At 40.1% G+C, this 20812-nt stretch overlaps 1 protein-coding gene across 1 annotated transcript in view; it reads left to right on the top strand.

Annotated features, from left to right (window-relative positions):
• Positions 1-20812, top strand: part of LOC113451610 (alpha-2-macroglobulin-like) — an 83413-nt gene that overhangs the window by 8577 nt on the left and 54024 nt on the right. The window contains exons 2-8 of the mRNA XM_026722989.2: positions 661-847; positions 2646-2853; positions 6742-6794; positions 7875-7895; positions 16811-16979; positions 18392-18476; positions 19797-19914. Coding sequence (XP_026578774.2) covers positions 661-847; positions 2646-2853; positions 6742-6794; positions 7875-7895; positions 16811-16979; positions 18392-18476; positions 19797-19914 — 841 coding nt within the window. The remainder of the gene's footprint in view (positions 1-660; positions 848-2645; positions 2854-6741; positions 6795-7874; positions 7896-16810; positions 16980-18391; positions 18477-19796; positions 19915-20812) is intronic.

The raw sequence follows: 20812 nt of genomic DNA, 5'->3' as shown, positions 1-20812 counted from the left end.
AAAAGTTGATTTCACAGACAATATCATCTCCTGATATTTAATTCTCCTGTCCAGTTCCTTTAATCTTCAGGCTATGTTCTCATGGTAGCCTCCCATGGTATTTCAATCAGGACATTAGACATTTAACTGAAGACGGATTGTCCTGGCTAGTTTTTTCAAACTAGGCAAGGTGAGTGCCTACTTTGAAAAGAAACAGAGAACATTATCCCATTTAGATAAGAGAACAGAAATAACTTTTAGAATCTAAGGGAAGTCATTCTGAGACAGGTATTGTACACCACAGGGTAAAATATTCATATCTTCTGCTCTATCACTTCTTCATTTATACATGTTTGGCTGGTTTAGGGCAAAGCAGCCCACCAAATCTATTTGCCCAGGGTCAATAGTATTGAGAGAAGGAACAGTATTTTTTCTTGCACCTCTCAAGAGACAAGAAATGTTAATGCACATAGCCATTAAGAGCCTTCCTGCCTGCCTGTCTGCCTTCCTTCATCCCATTGCCAAAATTGATAATTAATCCATCCAAAAATTTATTTTAGATGCATGGGTGCACTCTCTGTAGAGGATGCATGGATGCACTCTCTGTAGTGAAGCCTACCCCAGTTACAGGGCATCCATGTCACTCTCTTGATAAATCCTTTTGACTTTCCCGCATTTCAGGCAATACTTGATCTTGGTGCCCTCTGTGATCCATACAAAGACCCCTGAGAATGTTTGTGTCCAGATGATCCATTTAAACGAGACCGCGACTTTGAGCATCACCATAGAATTTGAGAACAAGAACATAAGCTTGACTGAAGTGGACATGGTGGCTGGAAAGGACATCTTCCAATGTGTTTCCTTCCAGGTAGGAGCTCCTTACTTGCATGTGTCATATAAAAATGATGTATGTATTCTACTTTTCTTCCCAAAGTGGCTAAATAGGAGCCAGCAGTGTGATATGTGTCAAGCCCGAAATTGACATATGTATAGCCATTTTAGTTAAACTTAGCATATATTCTTTTTCTTACTTTCTTTTTGGTGATCGTGGGGGAAGGGTTTTGGGCTTGCCACATTCCTAATGGGGGAGAAGAGGAGATAGGGAGAGTTGATTAGGCTAGGAGATTCTTCTTCCCGTGGAAAAATGAGCTGTGTTCAGGTTCCTTGAAGTAGAGATTTATGACATCAAGCAATGTGGAATTATTTCTATTAGAGAATGTAACTTTTGGAGGTTGTTTCTAACTTCTGATATTGTGGGGGTAATTCTGGGTTGTGTCAGATCTGGAATTACCATGGACTTTGCCAATTTGATGCTTTCTTAAATAAAAGAAATTGTTTTGGAAGATGGACTTTGTTCTTTGCTTTTTAAATGGATTTCATCACTTGGAAGCCTGACAGTATGGTTGCAAAACCAAACACATTCAATCTTAGGGTGCAACTGCATTTCAAATCATTTCAGAAGGAACACAGACAGAGAAATGCTACTTGGCCAATGACAAACCAAATTTGGAAAAAATACAAAGTATAATTAGGTAGACGTGAGAAAATACTAGCAGAACAAAAATAAAGCAACACATTTAAAAAGTCAGATTAGCTGTAATAATCATGTACTGATTGTGCAAGGCTAAATGTAAGCTATTACAATGTATTGTAGAGAATATTTGTAGCTTGGATTGTAGATTTAAGCAGAGGTTCGTCCTCAGAGTTTGCTGCTTAGATCTCTGACATTTTGTTACCAAACTAGATAACATCAGCAGAGTTTTAGGGAAAGTATCTTCTTCATTTATATAGGTCCGGGGTGGTTGGTTGGTCTTGGGACTGGTTGAATCATAAGACTGATTCTGGACTTGTGACTTCTGAGTGGTGCAAAATCCAACTAGTGAGGGGATGGTCAATTTTCTTGTCCATTTGAATGGTCTGTTTTCTTATTGGTTCATACCCTCGTTCTACGTCAATGTGTTTGTTGATGGACCCATTGGTAGAATGCCAGGCATCGATAAACTCATGTCCCTGACAGGTTTTGGTGTGGCTGATGACTTCGGCTTTGTCCCAGTCAAACCAGTGTTGTTTGTTGTCAGTGTGACTGGCGATTAGGGACTTCGGGTCATGCCATTTGATATTATATCTATGAAATAAAACATATGTCACCTAAAATGAGGTCGCTATCATGTATTAAGCCTGAAAAGATAACTAAAGTAAAAGAGGTCATTTCTGTGATCAGCTGTACCTAATTTTCCTCTTGTTGTACATGTTAACAATTCATAACAACTTGATGGCACAGTGGTTAGAATGCAGTATTCCAGGCTAATTCTGCTGACGACCAACCGCCAGCAGTTTGAGTCTCACTGTCTCAAGGTTGGCTTAGCCTTCCATCCTTCCAAAGTTGGTAAATTGAGGACCCAGATTGTTGGGGGCAACATGCTGATTCTGTAAACTGCTTAGAGAGGGCTTTAAAAGCACTGTGAAGTAATATAGAAGTCTAAGTGCTATTGCTACTGCTATTCATATAAAAAAGGGCAGGGTTTCAATGGCATTGTTGTAGCCTCCATCTTGACTTTTTTGCCCTCCATGATTACTGACAAAGGTCCAGGAAGTGAAGCAAGAGGTTATAGATTCTTGCAAAAGGAACTGTGAAAAATTCTCACACTACTCTGTTTCTTCTCCAGCTTCCCAAGTTGAATCGTTCCTCAAGCAGTTTTCCAAGCTATTTGCCAAGATCTTCCCACTCTACAGACCTTTCCAAGGTTCTTCTCAGAGTGGTGCTGAAGGGAGAAACGTTGAATGTGATGCAACAAGAATTGGTCACGATCAGAAACCCAAGTGACCTACTGTTTGTTCAGACAGACAAACCCATCTACAAGGCAGGACAGGAAGGTAAGTGAGGTCCTTCCAGTGGAGAAATTGTAGAGATAGGGGTATAATCACAACTGGGATCAAAATTTCCATTGCTAAGCAAGTTAAATGAGTCATGCTTGATTTTATCATCTTTTTTTTGCCATGGTTTTTAAGTGAATCATTGCAGCTATAAGTAAGCCTCGAGTTACGAATGTAACAGAGCCTGCTAATTACATTCATAACCCAAGGATTCATTTGATTGAATAAATGAATGTGATCACTCCCTGCTTTCCCCAATGAATTCGCTAATTGAATGTGCATGTCGTTAAATGCCCACGAGGTATCTCGGGGTGGGGGAAGACCATGTGGCCCTGGTGCTGGAGTAGGTCACCCAAGACTTCCTCTGATTCACTGAGATTACCTCATGCGTCCATGGGGTCCACACTATTGCTTCCTCGTCTTATCCTATCCCACCAAGACTCCACAGACTGGTCCTACTTTGCCAGCATCCTGAATTCCACTTACTCCTCCCCACCCCATTTCCTGTCATGCCCCTGTTGGAATCTGATTCAGAGGGGGAGGCCGAACAGCTGACAGGGAGTGGGAGTGTGGCTCCATTGGCTGTGGAAGAAACTGGGGAAGGGCAAAGTCTGGCTGGGCAAAGCAGGGGAGAGGTAGAACAAGGGAGAGGGAATTCAGAGGAAGATCCAGGCCTCCCCACCTTCATCCTAGACCACGCAGGAAGTAATGGAGAAGGGAGCAACGTGAGTTGCATGGCTTACAGGGGAGGAAAAGGCCTTGATTCCCTTCATTAGCTGCAGCTGGGAACACAGTGTTTAAAGAGGGAAGATGTGCACAGCAAACTGTTGGGAGCAAATCGTGGATTATTTGGTATTGTCGAGGCTTATCTGGGTTCCTGGCATCTTCCCAACTGTGTGTGTTTTGCTGTGCTTTCAAGGAGGTATTAAAGGGACAGTATTGCCTTTGTGCCATGCCCTTGGTCATCACATTTCCCATGGCTTTATTGAAATAGGCAGCATCTCTGCAGTCAGTTGTAAGGATGAATGATCACTGTGGTGCTGCAACATGCGTAACTTTGGAACCAGGTCGTAAATATTATTTTTTTGGGGGGTGGGGGGAAGTTCGTAATTTTGAATGTTTGGTAATTAAACTGTCAAAACTCAAGGAATACATGTGAATCAGGAGCTTGGCTTTCCTCCTTGACTTTGCTTGTTGGAAGTTAGCTGGGAAGGTCACAAATGTCTATATGCGATCCCAGGATGGTACAACCATCACGTGACCATGGGGATGCTGCAATGGTTGTATGAGGAATGGTTGCAAGACACTTTTTTTCAGCACGGTTGCAATTTGGAATGGTTGCTAAAAGTTGTAAGTTAAAGACTACCTGTAGTCCCTTGCCAAGTCTCTTTCAAACCATTGGAAATTTCTTATTTCTGTGATAAATCTGGTTTATCTGGTTCTTTTGCAGATGAGCTTTCTTTTCCTAAGGCAGATTGTTCTGCAATATTTTGCATCTGTTATAGGCAGTTTGGTGCAGTGGTTAAGGCACCAGGCTAGAACCTGGGGGGGGGGTGGACTATGAATTGTAGTCCTGCCTTATGCACAAAGCTAACTGGGTGACCTTGGGACAGTCATTCTTTCTCAGCCCTGGGAAGCAGACACTGGCAAATCCTTTCTAAAATCTTGTGAAAAAATCTACAGGGACTAATTTGGGCAGGCTTCAGAAGTAAATGCTGAGTCAGAATAACAGAGTTGATAGGGACCTTGGAGGTCTTCTAGTCCAAACCCTGCTCAAGCAGGAAACCCTAAACCAGGGATGTCAAACTGGCGGCCTGCGGACCCGATGCATCATGTGCAGGCCACCCCCACCTCAGCTCCACGAAGGGGGAAAATGTCACAAAACATCAGGTGACACAACATGATGTGGCGAGTTTGACACTCATGCCCTAAACCACTTCAGTCAAATAGTTGTTCAATTAGACAAATGATTGTCCAACCAGAGTCAAAGGCACACACATCCACACACACACATAGAGTCTAAACAGATGGCTGCATTTGATCAACTTGATCAAAGTGGCCTTGTGTTGGACCTGGTTAGTACTTTTGCAAACAGAGATAGAGGTTAGATCAGTACAGCTCACCCACTATTTGGAAGACTTTTGATCAATGTACCCCACAGATACCCTTGATACAACATTTTTGGGGCCTCCTGAGATACAACCATTAAATCAGGGGTCTGGTTCAGTAACAAAAAGTCTGGGAACCCTTCACTCCACTGCAGCAGTAGTGATGCCTCCTGCAGTGAGAAATTTGACATTATTTGAATTTGGACCGCTTGCAGTGGCCTCTGGTTTGAGTGGCCCTTTACAATTATCCAAAAGCTTCATTTGCTTCAGAAGGTAGCTGCCCACTTGCTGCTAAAGTGGAGAAGCTTCAGCAGTGTGAATGGTGCCTGGTTTGCAGAAGATATGGTGGTTGCTTTGTAAGATGTTAATAGGCAATTTCTGAAAGCAATTAGAAAGTGAGGCTTGCAAACTCAGCAATTAGAAAGTGAGGCTTGCAAACTTTAAAAAGCTTCATTGTGACTGCAAACAAGATAGTCAATCCCTTTGTCTTCTGGCACTCCAACCTGTGGAAAATCACTGTCTTTCAAGAAGCAGTCATCTGGAGCACATGTAAGTGATCTCCTATCCTCTCCTTACCCAGAAGGGTACTAAGGAATTGGTAATATTATTTGGTCTTTGCAGCTGTGATTGGTTCCACTTTTGCAGAGATATTTCAATTTGCCATACATCCCCCAGAAATCTGTGCTGGTTGCCACTAGTTTTTGGAGGCCAATTCAAAGTGCTGGGTTTGCCCCATAAAACCCTGCATTCCTTGGTCCTCAGTTAGTGGGGGAACTGCCTCTCTGAACCTCTCTGATTGTGAGATGGTAGAGAGGTTTGTAAAGGAATGACAGAGAGAAGGCAGTCATAAGCGCATGAAAACAGGCTTTTTCCCCCCATGTAGAAATTACTTCCCACTGGAGGACCAGATCACCTCCAATTAATTTTGGGGCACATGTTGAAGATTATTTATTTATTTTATTCTAATTTAGGGGGATCCGTGCAGATTTTTAAAATCTGAATGCTTTAATAGATTGTTTGTCACACCAAGTTTCACAAAGGAACACAGGATAGATATTCTGCAATGAATGAGCAGCAGTATTCATCCAGTAAATGGCAGTATTTACAAGTTTGGATCTCTATGCTTTCTGGTTCTGAGTAGAGTTTCCTATTTCCTGTCACAGAATATAGTTGAGCAGTAAAGCACACGGTGACTGTACTCTTTGTTTGCTGTGTGGTGCTGTATATATACAGAAATTCTAATATGAGTCAATACATCAAATAAGCCATTCCCTAGGTGTCAATCACTCTGCAGATTCCATTTTGGCTTGATCTTGTACCCATTAGAAGTCAGAATAGATGACTTCTCCCTTCACTCCAAATCTATGAATGGGTGATAGTGTTCCATACTAAACAGGCTTGTAGACCTGCAAATCCGATTGGTCCGTGAAACCCGGGCTGTGACTGGACGATATGAACATCTCTGATTGGTTCGTACAGGGTTTGCTGCGATTGGGTAAAACCAAGCATGGCAAGCTTGAAAGACTGTCATAGGCTGCCTAGCCGTGGCCAGCTCTATAAAAAGGGCTGCCGCGGCTGGGTTTGCTGTCTCAGAATCTGCCTCCTTAATAAAGAGCTGTTGTTCACCACCCGAGCCTCGTGTCTTAATGGGACCCGCTGACTGTACTTAACAGATAGAAATGCCTGGGAGGAATCTAGGGCTATTATCCTTATAAAACCCAAGCTGGGTTTCAGATGTTACGTTGCCACAAAGCCAATACTGTCCCTCTTCCTTTCACAGTGAAGATTCGCATTGTCTGTCTGCATGAAGACTTCCGTCCCGCAAATAAGAAGGTAGGCTGTGACTGAGTACAATGGCTATTCATTCCCTTCCCTGGCAGGCTACAGCCTTCACTGAGGTTTCGCCTTGGCATAATACATTTTTTTTCCTATGTTCATATAATTCCTGCAGTAATAGTTAAACATATCAAGATGGCTATGCCCATGAGCACATCCTGGTTTACAACGATAACATAAATTTGCATCTCATCATATACACATATAAGCACAATGATCTTTCATATCTGTAAAAGCCACAATGGGTATCAAAATGACATGTCAGGAAGATGCAAGTAATACATGTAATACAAACTAAGTCCTTCAATTTGTAACTGTGTTCCCTCTTCCATTATTTGTTAGCTTTATACACTACCTTTTGTCCAGGAACTCAAGGTGGCTTCCTCCTCCCATTTTCCCCTCAATGAAAATCCTGTAAGGATAGTAGAATACCAGAGTTGGAAGGGACCTTGGAGGTCTTCTAGTCCAACCTCATTGAAACAGGAGATCCTATATATTTTCAAACAAATGGCTGTCCAGTCTCTTCTTAAAAACCTCCAGTGATGGAGCATCCACACCTTCTAAAGGCAAGCCATTCCACTGATTAGTTGTTGTCACTATCAGTAAACTTCTCAATTCTAGGTTGCTTCTCTCTTTGATTAGTTCCCATCCATTGCTTCTTGTTCTGCCTTCAGGTGCTTTGGAGAAGAGGTTGACCTCTTCTTCTTAGTGGCAGCCCCTTAGATATCAGAACACTGCTGTCATATCACCCTTAGTCCTTATTTTCATTAAAGTAGACATACCCAATTCTTACAATTGTTCTTCATTTGTTTGATTCTCCAGTCCCCTAACCATTTTCGGATGGTTGGGATGAGAAATAGGAACTGACCCAAAATCTCCCAGAACTTTCTAGGCCTGAGGAGGACCAGGATTTGACTTCCCTGCTCCTACTGCAACAAATTCCCCATTGCCCCACAAACAGAAGAGATTACCTATATCATATATTCACATTTCCTCTTCATGTGTACATGTGTATAAGATTATAATTCATTGTCTTGTAGTTTCTGACTTCTCTCTCTCTCTTTTTATTTCTGTCAGATTCCTTTAATTTACATCCAGGTAAGTACTCTTTTTCCTCTTACCACAATAAAAAGATCTTGATACACCCCCAAATTATTTTTGCTGGTATCAAAATTGCACAATTTTCAGCATAATTCAAACCCAATTATCATCATGCACAATTTTTAGTTTTTCTTTTCTTTTGTTTAAAAAGATCCACCAAATCTTATGGGACACACTGAAGGAAAGGTCCAGTTTGGGCATGATAGAATTATAATTAGTGTACTTATTAGTTGGAAGAAGCTAGTTGGACTATGCCTTATGTACTCTACTTTCTTTAAGAAATTCTGGAAAATGAGTAAATTGCCAAAAATTGGAAGAGGGCAAATATATCAATGTGGTATCAAAATTGACAAGTTTCTGGAAATGCATTAGTATATAAGCCAAAATAACACATATGTAGACAAACATGCCTGTGAGGATTCTATAGTAGGTCATAAAAATGATTTTATGCAGTGATGGAATTCAAATAATTTAACAACCAGTTCTCTGCCCTATTGATTTCTTCCAACAACCAGTTCACCAAACTGCTCAGAAAGTTAATAACCAGTTCTCCCGAACTGGTGTGAACTGGCTGAATCCCATCACTGATTTTATGTCCCTTAAAAACAGTGCAATAATTTACCAGAGGTCAGCATGCATTTGTCAACAGGTTTTGTCAGATTATGCTTATCTTTACATCAGGTAACATTTTCAATAGATAGTGTCATTGCAACAGATATGATTCTGATTTACAAGCTAATAAAATAAGGGCTCAAAGACATTCTATCAGGTAGATCATCAACCGACTTGAAAACCAATTCCTGAGTTTTCATAATGTTTTTCACCAGACCAATGAGAGACATTGAATAGGGTACCCCAAAGTTTAACTGTATGTCAGGATTCCGGCAGTTACTCCATTTTGTATACACGTTTTATAGTTGACACTGTATACAAGTAGTCAACTAATGATAGTAATAGAACTTACCATCATGATTGTAAGTCTATCAGCTGCAAAAGGAGCCAGTCACATGACTGACCTTTTTTGTTTATGGAAGTTAAGTGGACCAATGATTTGCTTTGGGTGCGGTTTTGTAGATAACCAGGAGTAAGTGTCGGGTTTTTTTGACAAAACTGTCATAAAGTGCAGTCACGTGACTGGGACCCCACAAATGGCTATAAATGCACCCGTGAGTCGAATACCTCATCATGTGATTTGGTGGGGGGCAACTGTTGGAACTTTGAATTTGGATTGTAGGTAACCTGAAGTAACTTGGAACAATTGCTAAGTGATCCTTGGCGGTAAATCAAGGATTACCTGTATTTAGCTATGTGGAAAAGTGACTGAACCAATGGAATGTAGGCCAGAGTCATAGGAGGGAGGGAAGAGACAAAGAAGCTTGGAATTTCTGGTGTGCAGAAAGAGAAGAAAGGGGAATCCTCCTATTTTGCAGATTACAGGCAAATCCTCAATTTATGACCATAATTGAGCCCAAAATTTCTATAGATGAGCAAGACAGTTGCCATTTTTTTGGCTACAACTGTTAAGTGACTCACTGCAGTTGTTAAGTGAATCATGTGGCCATTAAGTGAACCTGGCTTCCCAACTGACTTTGCATCTCAGAAGCTGACTGGGAAGATCACAAAATGTCATAAATACATACCTATTGCCAAGTGCCTGAATTTTGATCACAACCACTTGGATGTTACAATGGTTATAAGTGTGAAAATCGCTCTTTAGTGCTTTTTTTTCACTAAATGAATGGTTGTTTAAGTCAAGGACTCCTGGTGTATCTGATAGTTATGCAGGTAAGTGCTTTGGTCTGGCATGTTTTCTGTCCATAAGTGAGCAACAATAGGTAAAGGTGTTTTCTTTGAGAGGCTACTAGACTTTGTTTTTTCTTAGAAGATGTTTTGCTTCTCATCCAAGAATCTTCTTCAGCTCTGAGAAATGAAAGGTCTTCAAAGAAAAAACAGGAAGTGCAGTTGCCTTTGGAACAACCATGACCTGGATGACTGGGAATCTCCATAGACAACAGTAAAGAAACTATTCAGAGATAACTTCTCATGTTCTTAGCTCATTGGGCATGGGAAGATAGAATGGCCCATTTCAAATATCCAAAAGAGGGAGCTGCAGAATAAGGCTATCTAAGGAGTCATAATCTTAGGTTTCCAGAAGATTAATTCCAGTTCAATAACAGAACAGCAGAGTTGGGAAGAATCTTGGAGGTCTTCTAGTCCAACCCCCTGCGCAAGCAGGAAACCCTGTACTATTTCAGACAAATGGTCGTCCAATTTTTTCTTAAAGAGATGTTTCACAAAACTTCCTAACAATAAAGGAACATCTTTACTGGTAGTGGAAAAGGAGCGTGGAGGTTGGAGTGGTTGGATCGCTGGGCAGGTTAGCAAGCCCACATTTGAGACCCAAGAGCTGCCATGGGCCAGAGTTAAGCTCATCCTTCACTCCAACTGCAGCCAGGGACATAAAAGGAGATCCAAAGGGGTATTTATTTATTTATTTATTTGATTTGTCAATTGTTTACAAGATAATAAGTATAAGTGTATACATAGTTATGAATACATGAAACGGATACATATAAGAAAAATAAAATAAAAATAAAAGAAACAATAGGACAGGGACAGTAGGCATGTTGGTGCGCTTATGCACGCCCCCTAGAGACATCTTAGGACAGGGGTGAGGTCAATAGTAGACAGTCTAAGGTTAAAGTTTTTGGGGTTTGGGGAAGAAACTACAGAGTTGGGTAGAGTATTCCAGACATTGACCACTCTGTTGCTGAAGTCGTATTTCCTGCAATCAAGTTTCCTGCAATCAAGTTTGGTGCGGTTAACTTTGAGTTTGTATCTGTTGTGTGCTCTTGTGTTGTTATGGTTGAAGCTGAAGTATTCATTGACAGATAGCACATTGCAACGTATGATTTTATATACCATACTTAAATCAGACTGAAGACAGCGTAATTCAAGGTTTTCTAGTTTTAGAATTTCAAGTCTGGTGGAATAAGGTATTCTACAACGAGTAGACAAGTGGAGAACTCTTCTTGTGAAATATTTATGGACTTTCTCAATTGTGCTAATATCAGATACGTAATGTGGGTTCCAGACTGATGAGCTGTATTCGAGTATTGGTCTAGCAAATGTTTTGTATGCTCTAGTTAGTAGTGTGATATTACCAGAGAAAAAGCTATGTAGGATTAGGTTAACAACTCTTAATGCCTTTTTGGCTATGTAGTTGCAGTGGGCTCTAGCACTTAGATCATTAGAGGTGAGTATTCCAAGGTCCTTTACAGAGCTTGGATCATCAACAAGATCTTGACTATTCAGCTTGTATTTTACTTTCTGATTTTTTTTTGCCAATATGTAAGACAGAGTATTTATTTGTTGAGATTTGAAGTTGCCATTTTTTTGACTATTCTGATACATAGTCAAGATCTTTTTGAAGGGTAGCAGTATTGTCTGTGGTATTGAACAGCTTTACATCATCAGCAAAAAAAATGCAGTTGCTCTTAATATGATCACAGAGGTCATTTATGTAGAGTATGAAGAGAGTTGGTCCTAGAACACTGCCTTGGGGGACACCACTATTGACAGGTACAGAATCTGATACGATGCTCCCAATTTTGACCATTTGTTGTCTGTTTGACAGGAATGCTTCTATCCAGTTATGCAGTTGTCCAGAGATACCATAGGATTTTATTTTTAGGAGTAGTTTGTTGTGACCACTGTTTCAAAGGCTTTACAGAAGTCTATGTAGATTGTGTCTATTGCTTTGCCCTGATCGAGTTGTGTCATCCATATGTTTTTGCAGTGTAAGAGTTGCAGATTACAGGATAGTTTTTTTCTGAAACCAAATTGTTTATTGGATTGTTTAAATGTTTGTCTCTAAGTAGAGGATGATGGATTGGTTAATAATTGATTCCATGACTTTACAGGTGACGCAGCATAAGGAGATTGGTCTGCAATTTTCAACTAGGCTGGGGTCTCCCTTTTTGAAGATGGGGATGACCATGGCTTGTGACCATAGGTTAGGCAAGGAGCTGGTCCTGAAAGATTTTTCAAAGATTATGCTTCTTTTTTAAGAAGTAGGCACATATTCCATCCGGTCCAATAGATAGAGATGGATTTAGATTGCGAAGTACTTTTTCAACATTGTCTTCTGTAAAATTGATATGTATTAGATCATTGTAGTTATCTGTCGTTCAGCTAGGAAATACTGGGCATGATCCATTGCTGTTTACAAATACTGAGCCGAAGAATGTATTAAAGATGTTGGCTTTAATGGTGTCATCGTTGCAGACTTTACCATTTAGGTCCTATCAGGGGTGGGATGGACTTTGAGTCTTTTAGTTTGTTGTTTACAAAATTGTAAAAAGCACTGGTGGAATTGGTGCTTAGAAGGTTTTCCTCTTGTCTAATGTGATAATTGGTGCATTCAGTCTTTATCTGGTGGCATAAATTTTTGTATCGGCTTTTGAAATTGGCAACGTGACCAGATTTGTTTTTCCGCCAGAGTGATCGCTTTTTGGATTGAAGTTTCCTTATTGTTATGGGTAATCTGTTTGTTTGTTTTGTTTTGGGAGTTGTTGTTGGTACGTATAGTTTGATGACTCTTTTGACTTCAAGTAAAAATATGTTGTAATGGTCTTCAACAGTATTGCATCCAGTGAATAGAGATTGCCAATCAAGGGATGAGAGATCGTTGTCTATAAGATCATAGTTGCCTTTTTTGAAGTTATAATTGGGGATTACGTCATTATGGTGGTTTTTGTGTGGGCGTATGTTGAGACAAAAGTCAATCATATTGTGGTCACTGCTGGAGAAGGGTTCTTTACTTTGTGTTCCATAAATTAAATTCAAACTATTGCAGAAGATGAGATCGAGGCAGTTGTTTAGTCTAGTGTTGTTGGTTACTAGTTGTTCCAGTCCCAGATTTGTAACAGCATTGTAGAAGGTTGCGTGTATGGGTTCAGTTGTACATTCATTTAGGGTCCAGTCAATATGAGGTAGATTGGAATCAGCAAGAAAGATAAAAGGGTATGGACAGGATGCTGCCCATGTTAGTAGTGTATTTAGCTTGTTTACATGTTCGATGTCATGATCAGGTGCTCTGTAACATAGTAAGAATCGAATTGTGATATTTGAGGATAGTTCACAGATGATGGTCTCAGGAAGAGCAAGCTCCTGGGTAACTTGGATATTTTTTAGATGTAAAGACTTTTTATAGAAGATAGCAACACCACCGCCTCTACGAATTTCATGATCTGATCAGTAAACATGATAGTCTCTTACTGTGGTAATGGAGCCAGGGAGAGATGCGTTGAGCCATGTTTCACAGACAAATATAATGTTGAATTTAGCCATATTTAGTAGGAGGAAAAATTCAGGTATTTTATTCGCGAGGCTTCCTGCATTGAGTAGCTTGCATTTAAGGCCAGCAGTAGTTGGAATTGAGGTAGTTAGGGGCGTGCGTGCCTAGTCTTGTGGTTGAAGGTTAAAGCTGAATTGTGGGTTGTGTGACTTACTTTTGATACAGTCAGCATGGTAGTCAATGTACAGGTCCTTCTCTCCATTGTTGAGACGTTTTTTGAGTTCAGTGAGGAGTACACGGGAGCGGGCACATTGCTGTATGGTTAGGTCAGGGCGCCAACGGAGGTTCTTATGGTTGGTGCTGGTTTTGGCGAGTGAATTTATAGTGTAAATGAATTTATGTTTGCTTGATTCATTTTTGCAAATGACCCTGCAGAAGCGTGGGGGGGCAATGGTGATATCAACGGCTAATCTTTTCAATCTAGAAGTGCCTCGGTGTTCTGACTCCATGCAAAAAAATTAGTAATAGATATTCCCGGAATATTATTCTGTCATGCTGATCATCCTGGAATACCATTCCTTCAAAGTGTTCTGCAATACTTTCTCGAGGTGAGTAATAATACGAAAATGATCACTTGAAGTCACCATTATGATGGACTTAATGGACAATTTGGGAGTTCTCCTGCACTAGGCTTATCATTAGCAATGTAGCCGCTGGCTACGATGTTATATGAATAGGGATAATGGATGGTATTTTATCGTATCTTCCAGGACATCTAAGTATTTTGGCTGGCCTTGATTTTCCTCCCCATCATGCTATTGGATCAGAGCATGAACTCTAAGTCATTGGGACTTAAAGATTGACCTTAAGTCAATGGAACAAAACTTGCATTATCCTATGGAAATGAAGAAATCTGGGGAGGGCAGTGGATAACCAGGGATGGACTTTTATCTGGAAGGGCTGTAAACTCAGCTCAGTTCCAAGAAGTTTTTTTTTTTAAGGCATTGAATTTATATTTTTATGATTTGAATTAAAATTTAATTTCTAGTTGATTGTACAAGTATATTTTTTTAGGGATGCTTCGGAATTTGATTTTCTTCTCCAGAATGAGTAGTTGTAATGTGATACAATCTACTCAGATTGCAGGCATCATTGTTCCCTTAAGTTATCTAGAACAAATAGACTTTTTTATATGATTTACTACAGGGGCGGAAGTGGGGATAAAAAGATTTTAAATATTAACCACCATTGCAATTATTTTTTTGCCGAGAGAGATATAGACAGAAGTACTTTGTTGGGGGGTGGGGGTGGGGGAATGAAATAGTATTTCCAAATCCACCCACATCAGTTAATGATTGAATGATTAGGGTTTCAAAAGAAAGAATTCAAATTTGAATTAGGTTCTGGGAACTTGGCAACCCTAGTTTATTGCTTTGGGTTCCAACTGGTTAGAAAAGAGAAGAACAAGCAAATTCCAGTTTCTTTCATCTCTGGTCCTCAATAGTTTCAATCAGACTACAGCTGAAAAGGACCTTCATTGTCTTCTAGTCCAAACCCCTGCTCAAGGAGATCCTGGCTTATACCATTACAGACAAGTGACTGTCCAATCTCTTCCAGTGTGAAGTACCTACAACTTCTTAGGGAAAGTTGTTCTATTAGTTAATTGTTCTGTTAGGAACTTTCTCCTTAATCCTAGATTGCTTCCCTCCATGATTAGTTTCCATCCATTGCTTCATCTTTCCTTCTGCTGCTTTGGAAAATAAATTGATCCATTCCTCTTTATGGCAACCTCTCAAATACTGGAATATTTTAATATTTTTATCATTTAAATGTTTCCACAAATTAAGACTAGAACTGAATTAAATCTGCCAATTACTTTTGGCATTCACCTGGACTCATTGCCCAGATAACATTCTTACAATCATGTTTAAGTAAGTTGCCACGGTCTTCTTCCAGAATTTTTTTAAAAATTCCTTGTCAATTTTAAGCTTCAAAGATTTCCTGGTGGTTTTCCATCCAGAAATTAATCTGGTCCAACCCTGGACAGGTCCAGGTAGTTTTCCTGGCAGCACCATGCACATGGTTTCCTGGATTTTTTTTTCAGACAACTTAATCTAATTTATAGCCCTAAAATTTCCTAGGCATCTTCTATCAAGATAATAGCCATTTCCAACTCCGCTAACACCAACAATACAAAAAATGGTTTGCCATTCCTTTGTTCCAGGTGTTTTTTTTTTGACTTTTTAGTCCAGTGGGATTTCCTGGTGGTCTCCCATTCAAGTATTTCTTGTTGGATTGGGTGGCCATGTACATTTGATAGTAAGTAAGTAAGTAAGTAAGTAAGTAAGTAAGTAAGTAAGTAAGTAAGTATATACATATGTAAGCAACTGACCGACCAACCAACCAACTAACCAACCAGTCCTAATATCCATAGCTCAATATTTCTCAATCTTGACAATGTTAAGATGCGTGGACTTCAACTCCCAGAGTTGGCTGACTGGGGAATTCTGGGTGTTGAAGTCCATACATTTTAAAGTTGCTAAACACAGTCTTGCCTTCTTAAAAAAAGGCTTACCTCTTGTCTGTGTGATGACTGACCCATTCACCTATCCTTCTGAAGACTGCAAAACCTATTATTGCCCCTTTCCTAACGGGTCTTAAGCTGTTTTTTTTCCTCCGTAGCAGCCTCAAAGGCCTAATAAGTTTCATTTTACAATTGGAATACTCTCTTTTTTTATTGTCTCTGTTGTGAAGCCAAGAGAAAATGTCATTGACCAGGTAAAGTTCTCTGATAAGATTGGTTGCAAATTGACTTGAAAACTGGGGAAAGTGCCAAGAGGGCTCCCAGACGGAAAAGATGCTGTGTGTTTTCCTGGTAGGGAAGTGCAGATAACAAAAATGTGTGTGTGTGTGTGTGTGTGTGTGTGTGTGTGTGTGTGTGGTTTAAATGAGTCAGTTGGTTCTGACAGAACGAAGGCAGAGTTGTGGATCTTTTTTTTTTTACTTCTTTTAAAATATTGTTTTCCCAAATGCTTTGCCTGCTGTTGTGAAATCTGATTTTTATTTACACACACATTACCCCCTAATATACCAACTGCCTTGCAGCTGGTCTGGTTTCTAAGGCTTTAGAAAGGAGTCATGTTCCCAATCACTTGACTTTACCAGATCTTGTGTGAGGATTCCCAACATTTTCAGCCCATGTTTTTGGAGGACATCTGACAAGAAAGTTGTTTTAAATCAACTGTAATTTGAAGACCTTCCGTTTGTGTGATGGCTTATCTATCCACAAAGCCAATACTAGGAGTTTTCTCTGCAAGAGATCTGTCTGTGAGCTTCTGTTCTCCATTCCTATCAAATTCCCTTCTCTTAGTACAGTACAATCCAAGTGAGGCACCGGCTTTTCAATTGGCCCACAGCAAAATTTACACAAAGAAGCTGAACAAAATTTGGAAATGTATTTGTGCAGCCAACAGAATAACAGAATAATCGCCACATGAATTGGTTTAAGATTCTGGCAACCTTTGGGGAAAGATTGACCAGAAGATGGGATGGGGCATTAAGTGTTCTATCAATACCAAAAGCTCTCATGTTTGCATTTTTTTGTGACTGACAGGACCCCAAGAAAAATCATCTGTTCCAATGGAATGATGTTAAGCTTAGCATGGGCCTCACCCAGCTGTCTTTCCCTCTGTCTTCTGAGCCTGCCTTAGGCACCTACAAATTGGTGGTAGAAGAATCCTACAGGAAGATTGCTGAGCACACCTTTTACGTGGAAGAATATGGTAAGAAGGATCAAGCCTAATCTTGTAAGCCCTGAGCAGAACTGGGTACTGATTGTATTCCTATCAATCTCTTTGTATGAATGTTTTCATGAATGAAATAGAAGAGATATTTATGGATCTTCCACAGCATTCTTGGAATGACCTTGTGACTGCAAGAGGGACCTCTATTTCAAATTCTTCTTGTGCTGAAACAAAGATCCTGGATTTCCAAGTATTGACTTAGCACAATGTTTCTCAACAGCATCAATTTTAAGATGTGTAAATGCCGTCTCCCAGGATTCCTCAGCCAGTACTTGAAGATACTCTAGACAACATTTGGCTCACTGGGTCATTGTTTCAGGGATATTTCCTTATCTCAACTGAGTAACATAATGGTCAAGGGAGGGTATAAAAGCAGTAGGATTGGGAGTGATATTTGACTTCCTGACAGCTTCCTCATTGACTTTTTTTTAGTGGAAAGCAGGTGGGAAGTAATGGAAATAATGAACATGTGGCTGCAACTAACTGTGATGGTCTTGAATCTGTTATTTTGCCAAATTTCAATCCCCCAGGAATAATAGATCCTGGATTTTGACACCTCCTTTAAGTGAGTCCATTTGAAGTGGGTTGATTAAAATCTTTTTGCCATATGAGGCACTGTTTTGCCCAATTGAAGATTACAAATGGACAAAAGAAACCAGAGGGTTTTTGTAATATATAGATGGGCTTAACTCCCAGACTTCCCTAGCCAGCACTTTAATATGTGTAGAGTGGGGAATTCTGGGAGTTGAAGTCCACACATCTTAAAGTTGCTGAAATGGAGAAGCTTTACCTTAGCATCTGTATCTCCATTTTGCCTAGAAAGAGAACCCAAAGCTAGGCTTGTGACTAGCATGGTAGAAAAGACTCAATAACTTTATAGGATGTATGCTTAATTCTGACACTGGGTTAGCTTTTAGAGATGCTCAGTATTTTCAGCTAGGGTTCAACATGGGTGGGATATGACAAGGTTAACAATAGGTTTGGGATTTACAAGCTTCCCTGCCCACTGTGAGCTGTGTGCCTGTCAATCATCATTAGCACGTCATTAGCACAGCTGCCGCCAAAAAGCAGCCTTTGAAACAGCCCTCTTTTCTTGTTTTTTTTTTAACTGCAGCTTTGCCTTGTTTGGCAGCTGAAGTTGAAAAATCAGGAAATAAAGATCAGGTAACAGCCCAGGTGGGTGGGTGGGCAAAAACATCAGCAGACATAGAACGGTTCTATGTCTGCTGCTCTTCAGAGCTACAGGTTCTACAGAGGTGGACAGAACCGGTAGAAACCCACCCCTGGTTCAACACCATTTTAATATTATAAGATAGCAAAACAGGACTTTGCATGGCTTGAAGGGTATATGAAATTCTCCTTTACAGTTGACATTTCTTTCCTCTTTTTAGTATTACCCAAATTTGAAGTTTTGGTGACTGTACCAAAGCAAATCTCAATTCTAACCACAGAATTTGAAATGACCGTTTGTGGGAGGTAAGTTTTAATAAGGTTTCTTTTCTTTATTTTGGGGCGAAAGGGAGAATGAAAGACTTCTCCCTGGATCTCTGTCTTATTGCAGACACTTTCCTTTGGGATGGGAATGTGGAGAGGGTATCAAAAGGTCAAGGTGGTGACAAGAAAGACATAACTTTTTAGAAGCCATGTGTTGGAAAATTATGTATGTGGGTAATTTCCATTTTTGTCCCTGGCACGTTCCTAGTCACTCCTAATATCCAGTTCAGAGTAAACCGTTGCAATTCTATACACCATTTCTATACTAGCAAATTCTATATGGCAATTCAATTCTAGAAAAAAATATAAATCTTGGCATTCATTGATTTAACAAATGAGCAAATATCAAAATTGGGATGAAAACCAAATAAAAACATGGAGAAACATGAACAGCAGGTAAGGACTAAAATTATCTGCATAATGTAATGCAGGTGTATATTGAAAGGCACAAAACTTTCCAAAGTCACTGAAAGCAACACTGCACGTAATTTGTATAAAGAATTCCATAATTTGTATAAAGAACTCTACTTATTCTAGTTTTAAATCTTTGACATACACTACAGTAGCAGAACAGAGATGAGATGGAGAGGAGGAAACCACGTAATTCCTCCTCTGTTCTACACCATGTAGGAAAATGTGGGGCAGATATGGTATTCAGCAGATTCTGACCAGTTCTGGAGAAACGATAGCAGAAATTTTGAGTAGTTCAGAGAACCGGCAAATATCACCTCTGACTAGAGATTTTACAGTATCCTTTCCCTGCCACGCCCACAGAACCGGTATTAAAAAAAATTGAATCCCACCACTGCCGAATATGTCTAACTCCACGGATTTCCCCATTCCCACCTCTTCCAAACTGTGCTCTTTCACATTAACAATATGCAATATTCCAGACCCCTTTCCAGGGATTAATTTATGCCCAGTACAGGGTTGAGATGAATCGTCAGCGTCAAGCCTTCCTTCAAACACCATTCGCAAGATAGGTGCTATCACTGTGTCATGAGTCTCATGGCTGTCCAGCCCAAGGCAGAGAAGGATAGCATTGCCACCAGTGTCCATAATCCATCATGCTGATGGAACAATGAAGTCCCATGTTTGGGGAATGGCTTCACAACATCACTGGCAAGAGGATTTCTCATACTGATAAAATAAGTTGCAATGTTCAAAAGAACGAGCAGATAGAGACTACGTTGCTTTCACAAAACAGGCAAGCCTTCACCCTTCTATATCATAAAAGCATACAAAAAATTACTGCTGTAGATTGTCTTTTTAGCTCTTTAATCAGTTTGGTTCTGGATGCAGGTATACCTATGGGAAACCTGTCCCTGGCCTGGTGAAAATGACCATTTGCCGTCGTTATTTGCAAACAAATCTGTGTCCAGGGGAAGACTCGGATACTTGTGAAGAGTACAGTGGAGAGGTACGTTCCAGATCAAGGAAAATGTTCCAGATGGGATGTGGAATTTGTAATTCATCAAAAAAAAAATTAGTTCTGATTCCTGCTAGTTTGAGCCAGCATGGACAATTGGAAAATGGGACTATTAGTCCAGCTACTAAAGAGTTTGACCCTCTTTGCTCTAGGCTAGAGGAGCTAAGGCTACCGTCAGATCTCAAATGAAGGAGGCGAGATTCACACAGTCTCAATAACTACCTTCAATGACAGGGAAAGGAGATTAGATGACACAAAACGTGGCTATTTCAGAAATTCCTGGCAGTTTTCTCTGAGAGCTGTTAGATTTTCTTAGGGATTTCATAACAGGTGCTCATCTGCCATGTTCTGAAAAATATACTCTCTGCCCTTGCATATTCCCATGCTCCTACTTTGCGCTTGCATCAATAGCCTCCTCTTGATTCCAGAGTTGTATGAATGCCAGCGGGTGTGTATGTAATTCAAGAAAATGAGGAATCTGAGATGCCTTTTCCAACACATTTTATTTAAAAATTGTAATTTTTATGAGCTGCAGTTCATGAAACCTTAGGCCATTTAACAAAATATATAAGTTAGAAAAGGGGTTATCAGACTCCTGATTTTTTTTGCCACCCCAAACTAACAGAGTTCTCCGCTTACAATGCCTACAAAGAAAGGTGATTATAATGATCCCTGCAGAACTCTTGGGGGAGTGGGTCACACACCTTCTCCCTCCTCCCTCTTTCTCTCTCATACAAACATACACAACCACTCGCCCACACAAACACAAAACCCCAGTATTCTTTTCCATTCTCCTTCTGAGGATCCCACTTCTCTGCTCCTGTTAGTTCTGGAAAAAGAATTTAGTTCTTTTTCTGCTGCCGAGGGCTATGGAGCAATCGAGACAGAG

This window comes from Pseudonaja textilis, chromosome 2 (genome assembly GCF_049901715.1).
Source record: "Pseudonaja textilis isolate UNSWEBS1 chromosome 2, rPseTex1.2, whole genome shotgun sequence".
NCBI lineage: Eukaryota > Metazoa > Chordata > Lepidosauria > Squamata > Elapidae > Pseudonaja > Pseudonaja textilis.
This window is presented reverse-complemented; position numbering and strand designations above follow the sequence as displayed.